Source organism: Cricetulus griseus, chromosome 2 (assembly GCF_003668045.3).
Source record: "Cricetulus griseus strain 17A/GY chromosome 2, alternate assembly CriGri-PICRH-1.0, whole genome shotgun sequence".
Classification (NCBI taxonomy): domain Eukaryota; kingdom Metazoa; phylum Chordata; class Mammalia; order Rodentia; family Cricetidae; genus Cricetulus; species Cricetulus griseus.
The window spans coordinates 9,669,125-9,678,385 of NC_048595.1; the positions used below are offsets into that span (position 1 = coordinate 9,669,125).

Genomic DNA, 9,261 nt, shown 5'->3' on the forward strand with positions numbered 1-9,261 from the left:
GGATCTCAGCATCACTTTGTATGCTGGAGAAAGGCCCTGCAGAGGCAATCCTGAGAGGTGCTCCATTTGGATATGGAGAACTCTTTCTTTCACCACAAGACAGCAACCTGACTGAACCGATGTGCTCTGCAATGCCAGGCTCTTGTTCTGTCTCTACTGTACACATGGTTTTCTTTCCATCACACTGAGTAATGCCCAAAACCTCATCTTCTGAGGTTCTCCAGATGAGAAGCCTGTCTTATGCATTCATGTCTTATTAGAGGTATTAGAGGGAGCACTCACAGAGTATGGTGTCCAGTTCATAGATATAACGCTTGCCACAGTCATAGCAGGCCGTGCTCTTAAAGTGGAGTGACTTAAACTCCCTTATAGAGATGAGTGTGTCCTTGAGCTCAGCACAAAGTTGGGAAAATTCCTCTACTTGGGTGTACCCATAGTGATCATAGACCTCCTTGGGAGCAGGGTACCGCTCCTTGGTCAGCTGCCTTAGGTTGGCAGTGTGGCGCAGAAGTTCTTTCAGCGTGTCTGTGGAGAAATCATTGTCTATGAGATTGATGATGGTGAGCTGGGAGAATTGGCTCAAGGCAGGGAGAAGGATCCTGACATCAGCATCCTGCATCCCACAGTCTTTTATTTTCAGGGTCTGCAGAGTGTCTGCAACACTCTCTAAGAAAATCCTGAGAGAAATAAAATCCAAATCACGTAAAATGACTCCTCTCAAGTACAGATGTTTCAGCCCAGAGTGACTCCACCGGGCAAAGGAATCCAAGTCTGACTGTGAGAACTTGCACAGAGAGATGGACAGGCACTCCAAGGGGGTCTTCAGGCACCTAAGGAGAGACCAAGGGTTATTTCAAAACATACTGGTGGGTTTATGGTAGAGGTAGAGGGGACCATGTGGCCAGGGTGAGTGTGACCATGGGTTTGCAATGAGCAGTCAAGCCTTTGGACTCTGCTTACTCAGGCCACACCCCTTCCACCCTGGGGCATCACCTTCATGGTGGGACTGGCGCATTCCACAGCTACCTTTCCTATTCTTCAGTGATAAGCAGCCACCTACAGTTGTGATGGATACCACTAGGCTAGAGGGCCCACAGGAAGAGAAAGAAGGGACCTACATGGTCACATGTCAGGCTGCCTCCTGAAGAATCACTGCCTCCCTGTCACAGGCTCTACACTTGTTCACTCTTCAGCTTTTCCATTTGCTGTCTACTTAGCCCACTCATGCTCAATAGAGCCTCACACTGTTTGGGAATTTGGGGCAGCCTGGGACGGGTTCTCCCAGATCTAAACACAGGGCTCGCCTGGGAAACTGTGCGTGTCTGAGTCCTCCCCTCCCTATGCAGTGCTCTCTTCTTTGTCCTGTTCCTCACATTAGATCTGACAGGATTGCTCTGGAGGAAACTGCACAGATTTCCACCCTCACGAGATCTAACCTACAGTGTTGTCCTTCAACCACGGCAGCTCCCTCCACACAACCCGTCCCTCTTCATTGCTCAGCGATGTGAGGTCATGAGGGCCCTTGAGTCATTTCCCAGGGAAGAAGACCATCCTCACATATTCCTCGTGAAAGAAATGCACGGCGGTCTGCAGAACCCAGGGGCCCTCTACTCTCTGGTGTAGGAAAGAAGGTCTGCTCTCCATCTTCTTACCTAAGCAACTGATTCATGTGATCATTTAGGAAATAGACATCCTGTATGGTGAGATGCTGCAGACAGCTGAGTTTTGAAAAGAGAGAAATGACCGAGGTGACATGCTTCTCCTCTCCAGCAGTGGCAGTCCTTCCTTGGAAGGCACGCATCAGCACCATTTTTTGAAGATTCCTCATCCTTCTCAAGGTAGGTACAAATTTTGCCAATGTGGAGAGACTCCCCACTGTATTCAGTTCCAACTCTTCGATAAGCTCTGGTTGTAAAATTTTGAAGACATTCTTGACGCTGTGGAATGGCAATGTCCCAACCTTCAGCTTCACACAGCACAGCTGCAGGGAAGGCCTTCTCTCCTCCACCCACTCCAACAGCTGTGCCTGGTATTGATCCAGGGGGAGGCAAAGTTCAGTGACGACCTTTAAACGATGCTTCAGTGTTGATAAAGAATGGCCCTTCTGCACTGGAACATTCCTCAAGTCAACCACTTGAAGCTTCTGCCCTCTGTGGATACAAGAGAAATGACAGGAGGTAAGTTGAGACCCAAGACTGTTTTCTCCTAATCTGATGGTGTTTTTACTCTCTCTGTCTTCTTCCTATTTGTGGTTTTCAGTCCTGGCTCTCCAACCCAGACCCCCAAGCGGGCCACGGTAGAGCTCTTAGCCTGAGCTGCATTTGAAGGCCTGTCCTGTTTCCCTACATTCAGTAGCTCTGGATTTCTGTCAGCTCCTATTTCCATTAACTGGTGTAGACACATGGACAAGCTCATCATCTTTTCGGGACATCTGCTTCAAGAGGTATCTCATACTTAATTGATATTTACTCATTGGACTCAACAGCTGCCAAGGTCTCTGTAGCCTCATCCACCTTTGGCCCTACACTCACTCAGACCAGATGTTCCTTCATATACCCCAGAGTGTGGTATTTGACATTGTATGGTTATTGCTTACCTGGGGCAAAACCTTCGTCTGAGCCATGTGTCTACTCCATCCAACATAGCCTGGTGGGTCTCCAAGGTGGGGTTGTTCATCAGCCACCCAACTGGAAGGTGAGAGTAGGGCCACTCTGCCACCAGGATCTTAATAAAATTTGCTTTTCTCTGAGTGTTGGCCTCCTTGAGCAGCGGGGGAAAGAGATCATTTGGCAGGTCCTGCAGGGTAGAGTTCGCCAAAGTTTCATTCCTTATTAAGCTTTGCACTGCCAGCTGAAGGAGTGTGAGTGGTTCTTTGAAACTCATTCTGATGAGTGTAGGCAGATGATCCTTGCTGGGCAGAATTTAGGAGAAAACATATTGTCACAATCTTTCTTAGGAAGCTTTCTCCTCCTCACAGTTAGCATCTCTCATCTCTCTGGCCTTGGAGATTTGGGTTTATTCATTACAGTCATTTGACTCTGAATCTCATACCCTTTGGAAGGATGAATCCAGGAAGGAAAAATCTGAGCTCCATTCTCTGTGGCTTTGGAGATTGACCTGGTACTAGTTCTTGTAGACCAGACTGATATCAAACTCAGAGATCGGCCTGCCTCTGCCTTCAGAGTGCAGGGATTAAAGGTGGGGACCACCAACTCCCTTTGGTTTTGCCTGAGGTTGTTTGGCACTGAGCTGAGATTAGATGCTCATCCATGGTAGACAAGTGCTCTACCACTGAGCTGCACTCAAATCCATCATTGCCTTTTATTTGACAGAGTCAGAGTCACTCATGGACCCCAGGCTGTCCTAGAACAGGGACTTGTTCCCTCGCTTCTCCTGGTTTTTTTATGTCAGCTTGAACAGGCCTAAACCATTGTTTTTCAATAGACACTGTCCCAAGAATCACTGTGTCTTGTGACCCCTCTTAGCAAAACAATCGCCAGGTATGTTTTCAAGATACATACAAAAAAAAATGTAAGCAAGATACGTACACAAATTCCTTCAATTAGATGGAAGTGGTGGCACATGCCTTTAACCCCAAGCTTGAGAAGCAGAGGCTAACGAGCCTGGTTTACTGAGTCAGTTCTATGATAGTCAGTGCTAAACAGAGAAACCATGTCTCAAAAAAAAATTCTATTTCAATTCAACCATTAAATTGCAGTCCATGAAGTATCATTCCTGGGATTACAAACACATATAACAACCATTAGACCACAAGGGAGCTGTTGGACATGCCTTTAATCTCAGCTTTAGAAGGCAGAGGTAGGCAGATCTCCATGAGTTCAAGGCCAGCGTGGTCTCCAGAGTAACATCCAGGATTGTGACATTGAAACCCTACCTGGAAAAACCAAAGGAGACTTTCACTGAAAAAAACATATCGAGGAAGCAGAGACAGAGCTAGAAAGGCATAGGTATAAAAGCAGCCCAGCTCTGAAACCGTGTCTCATCTCAAAGGCCCTGAACAAAACAGAACAACCTAAACATAAATTACAGTCTGTCATTTGTTTCTCAGTAGAAACCCACGTAAATCACTGGGGGGTGGTGGTGCACGCCTTTAATCCCAGCATTCTGGAGGCAAATGCAAGTAGATCTCTGTGAGTTCAAGGCCAGCCTAGTCTACTGTGTGAGTTCCAGGACAGCCAGGGCAACAGAAAAACCCTGTCTCTAAAAATCAAGCAAACAAGAAACCTAACTAAGTCAAGACTAACATACAAACAAAATTTATCCAGCCAGCCTCTTGAAGGAATTTTACGTATAAAAAATATAGGTTTTGGTGTATGGCTACTGGGCCTGCATGTATGTATGTATGTGCATTTTTTGCATGAAGTGCCCAGGTTTACAGAGGGCCTTAGATGCCTTACAAGTGTCTGTGATCTGCCATGGGGGTCCTGAGAATGGAACCCAGGTTACAGAAGAACAGCCAGAGTGGTGTCCCATCAGCTTTGCTATCTCTCCTGTCCCTGGAGAGAATTGTAAAGCCCGGTCATACATGTAGCTGAGTTACTCAGAGTGCTTGCCAAAATACAAGGGTCTCCGAGTTCTATTCCAGGCTGGATTAAACTGCAAAACACATGGAACCCAGCTCGGCGTTGATGGAGCACGCCTTTAATCCCAGCACTCGGGAGAAAGAGGCAAGCAGATCTCTGTGAGTTTGAGGCCAGCCTGGTCTCCAGAGCGAGTGCCAGGATAGGCTCCAAAGCTACACAGAGAAACCCAGTCTCAAAAAACCATAAAAAAAATAATAAAATAATAAATAAATAAAAACCACCTGGAACCCGAAACTGAACACTTTCACTTGGTAAGAAAACATGGAAGGCCATCCTTGAGGTTATGTCTCAAAAAATGAAACTTTCAGAGCTGGATATGAAGAAACAGGTCTGGGACCTATATTGCACCTTTTGTGAGGTGCATTAAAGATGATTGCCAGTTCCAAGTCAGCCTGAGTTAGAGTTCATGACCTAATAGAATTCTATCACAAATAATATTGTTATCTTTTAAAAATGAACACCTGCTTGTTTTTCTTTTTGACTCAGGGCCTCTTTGTTTACCTTCGCTGTCCTCGACATAGTTCTGTACAGCAGGCTGACCTTGAACTCATGGAGATCCTCCTGCCTCTGCCTGCTATTATGCTGGGATTAAAGGCATGTGTCCCTGACACCAACTAAAGCACATTATCTTCCATGATCATAATTGGGAAGTGGAGGCAGCAAGATAGTTCAAGGCCATCCTGTGTCACATATGCTCTCTAGACCAATTTATTCTGAATTGTTACCTTGTCTCCAAAAACTAAGAGGAATTTGAAAATACATTCAGGCTTTTGATCTCCACACTCAGGAGGATCAGGTCAGTGACTTGCCGCAGGTCTGAGTCTAACATGGACTACAGAACCAAACTATTTCAAAAGCAAAGAAAAAGTTTTCTATGTGCACCTAGCAAAGCATCAATGAAGACAGATTATCTCCCAACAGGAATCCCAGATGTTGGGAGGCTGAAGCAGAAGCCATGCCAAGGATTCAGGGCTTCATGGTTTCCAGAGTGAGGAGGCCTGGTCTCAAAAGAACCACATACAAGATAATTACATGATATGAAGCAGAACAAGGTAGAGCATGCCGGCCATTCCAGCACTCAGAAGACTGAGGCAGGCAGATCCTGATCCCCAACCCAGTGCAGCAGCCTGGCCAGGTCTAGGAGCGTCTGGACAGTGAAGCCTGGTCTCAACAGATGAAATCAAACCAAACACAGAGGACATGGAGAAGAAAGCAGACCTTGGGTTTTGAATCCCAGTGTCTTCTGTCTGTTCCTGAAGAGACAGATTGCAGGATGCCCTGGGCTCTCTTGTGTCTAAAATGTCTCTGAAGCAGTAAGGGTGTCCTGATGGGCGTAAAGGACTTACCTGATCTGGTCACTGATGAAAGTCTCTGAAGCTGGAGTGTCTTCTCTGGCTCCAATGACACCTTTATAGGACTTTCTCCTTAGCAGCTGCACCTCCACCAATAGCTGCCATCTGATTGGATGATTTTGCTCCACCCATTTAATCTTCTAGGGAACTTCCTTCTTAATGCTCTATTTTTTGTTTTGTTTTGTCTTTTTTTTTTTGTTTTGTTTTTTTGTTTTTTTGGTTTTGAAACAGAGATCCACCTGCCTCTGCCTCCCGAGTGCTGGGATTAAAGGCGTGTGCCACCAATGCCCGGCCTGTTTTTGTTTTTCAAGACAGGGTTTCTCTGTGGCTTTGGAGTCTATCCTGGAACTAGCTCTTGAAGACCAGGCTTGTTTTGAACTGACAGAGATTGCCGTGCCACTGCCTCCCGAGTGCTGAGATTAAAGGCATGTGCCACCACTGCCCGGCCTTAATGCTCTTTGAACTAAAGCTCCAAGGGGGGAAGAAAAAATAAAAAGGAAAATTCAGACCCTAGGATGAATATCAGGAGTGCATGTATGGATTTGCTTTACAACACTCAGTTCACTTACTTTTTAAATTCATTCATTTACTTATTTATGCACTTGGCTCATGAATTACTTCTCAGAAGGACTTTTACTTTGCAGATGATCTTGTGTTGGAATCTACACAATCCTCCTGCCTCATCCTTCCTTCAGCTGGCTGAATTTATTCATGTGTGCCCCACAATGTTCTGAGTAAGAGTCAGCTCAGGATTTATCTTTGTCTGATAATAGACAAAAAGTAAGACAACAAGGAGAAATTCTTACTGTCATAACCGACTGTGTTCTGGAGTTCAAGGCTGAGTTGCTTTCTCTGTCAGTCATCTACTGTGGCAGGTCTGGGAAGATAGAGGTTTGAGGCTGGGGAAGGAACAGTTCAAGGTCATCCTCCCCTACCCATCAAGTTTAGGACAGCCTGAGCTAATGAAAATTCTTTTTATCTAAACTTAATTAAGTAAAAACAAACAGCAGAGGCTTGAGGTAGAAGCCACCCTTAGTTCCCCAGGGGGCAAGGGTGTTAGATAAAGATCAGACTGCAACCTGGGTGGAGAAGAGGAATGGAACCACGGGTGGGGCAGGGTGTGGAGACCACCCAGGAGACAGACCAGGAAGGAACCCAGTGTCGTTTTTTTCAAGACAGGGTTTCTCTGTATTGTTTTGGAGGCAGTCCTGGAAATCACTCTGTAGACCAGGCTGGCCTTGAACTCACAGAGATCCACCTATCTCAGCCTCTTGAGTGTTGAGATTAAAGGCATGAACCACCAACACCAGCCATAACTCTCTTTTCTGTTGTTGTTTCTTCAAGAGTGGATTTCTCTATGTAGTCCTGGCTATCTGGGAACTCACGCAGTAAATCAGGCTAGCCCCCAACTCAGAGATCTGCCTTCCTCTGCTCCAGAGTGGTGGCAATAAAGGGGCATGCACCACCACTGCCTGGCTGTACCTTTTATTCTAACACATGGCAAGTTAAGGCAAGAATGGGAAGTCCAAGGCCACCTTCAGCCACCTTGGATCATCATGGCCATTTTGATCAAAAGAAGACCTTGTCTCAATGAAGGAACCAGCTTCCTTTTGGCAGCCATAACAGCCGAACACGTGCTTGCCATAAACCTGCCTTGGTCACGTAGAGGTCAGATGCCTGTCTTGTGACAAGGAACCAATCAGAAGTTAGCTGGTGGCGCTATGCTTTACGACCCTGGGTGTGCTTTACGGACAAGCGCACGACAATGACGTAGAGAGCATAGCAACCACCCTGGGAGGGCCTATGAGCCATAACAACCAGTTGACCAATCAACACAGGGCAAGTCCTCCAAGCCTGGAGGCACACCAATCATTAGCCTGTGCGTACCCCTAGACACTCCCCTTACGCTATAAGATCTTTTGGGAGACCCAAGGAGCCGTCTTTTCTAGCCGTCCACCATGGCGGGTGGTTGAAAGACCCGAGCTAACATAGGGTTAGCTCGTTAAATCACAATAAAACCTCGGGCAGTTTGCAGCAAGCTCTCGAATCCGCCTGGTGATTTGGGTGACCGCGAACCTGGCCTGAGACCCCGGATACTTGAGTTTTTGGGGGTCTAACATCAACAAAACACAAATGCTTTAAATTCCTAGTTTACAGTGCCATATTCAGGGTGTAATCTCCCAAAGTTTTAAGGGAATTCTTCATTCTGGTTTTACATTTTCCTCTTTGTATTTTCAGCCCCTTTTCCTTCTTTCTCCCTTTCATTCTCCCTTTCTTTTTATGGGCCAGCTCCCCATTTTGGCAGCCATAACAGTGGAACCCAAACTTGCCTTGGTCACTTAGAGGTCAGATGCCTGCCTCGTGGCAAGGAACCAATCAGAAGTTAGCTGGTGGCACTATGCTTTACAGCTCTGGGTGTGCTTTACGGACAAGCGCACAGCAATGACACACAGAGCATAACAACCACCCTGGGAGGGCCTATGGGCCATAACAACCAGTTGACCAATCAACACAGGGCAAACCCTCCAAGCCTGGAGGCACACGGATCCTGATTCTGTGCATACCCCTAGACACTCCCCTTACGTTGCCCAATAATGATCTGTACGCAGCAGCTTAGAACTGTCTTTGCTAGCCATCCTAACTGGCGGGTGGATCAAAGAGCCGAGCTAACATGGGTTAGCTCCTTAAACTACAATAAAGCCTCATGCAATTTGCATCAAGCTTTCCCCTCCATTCTGTGATTGCGGTGCTGGGGTCCTGGACTAAGATCCTGGAAGCCTGAGCTTTCCAGGGGTCTTATGCTTTCTTTCTTCCTTCCTCCTTCCTTTCTTCCTTTCTTTCTTTCCCAAGACAGGGTTTCTCTGTATTGCTTTGGAGGTTGTCCTGGAACTCGTTCTGTGGACCACACGGATCTTAAACTCACAGAGATCTGCCTGCCTATGCCTGCCTACTGCCGGCTTCAGTCTCTTCTTTACAGCCATATCTCTATTTCTTTAGTGAGCACTTGTGGTTTGGAAATGGGAATCTGGGCCTTGGACTTGCCAGGTAAGTGCTCAACCACTGAGCAATACCCCAGCCCCTTCTATTGGCCTTTTAAAGACAAGATGAACTCCAGCCATGCTCGACCTGCACAGCTTCTTCCGTCTTCAGTGTCCAGAGTTCTGGGCTTACAGGTTTGTGTGTCACACACTGTCCTGATTCCTACTCCTCCCCCTCTTCTGCTCTTCTGCATCCTGTCTCTTTTTCCATTTTGTAAGATCTCATGTTGTCTTGAACTGCAGCATCACCCAGGCAAGGATCCATCT

The 9,261-nt window shown here is 46.7% G+C and overlaps 1 protein-coding gene across 1 annotated transcript; it reads right to left on the bottom strand.

The window, feature by feature from the left end:
* Nucleotides 1-265: 265 nt before the first annotated feature.
* LOC113833896 (preferentially expressed antigen in melanoma-like protein 7) lies at nucleotides 266-5,123 on the bottom strand. The gene is made up of 4 exons (XM_035441186.1): nucleotides 5,106-5,123; nucleotides 2,597-2,796; nucleotides 1,653-2,150; nucleotides 266-830 (listed from the first exon to the last, which is right to left on the bottom strand). The coding sequence occupies exons 1-4, from the start codon at nucleotides 5,121-5,123 to the stop codon at nucleotides 266-268; spliced, it is 1,281 nt and encodes a 426-aa protein (XP_035297077.1).
* Nucleotides 5,124-9,261: the final 4,138 nt, after the last annotated feature.

Excerpts from the sequence above, each read along its gene's own strand:
- LOC113833896 (XM_035441186.1), bottom strand. Across the intron at positions 2,151-2,596 it reads AGACGAAGGTTTTGCCCCAG|AGGGCAGAAGCTTCAAGTGG; the intron begins GTAAGCAATAAC and ends TTGTATCCACAG. Across the intron at positions 831-1,652 it reads CACATGAATCAGTTGCTTAG|GTGCCTGAAGACCCCCTTGG; the intron begins GTAAGAAGATGG and ends GTCTCTCCTTAG.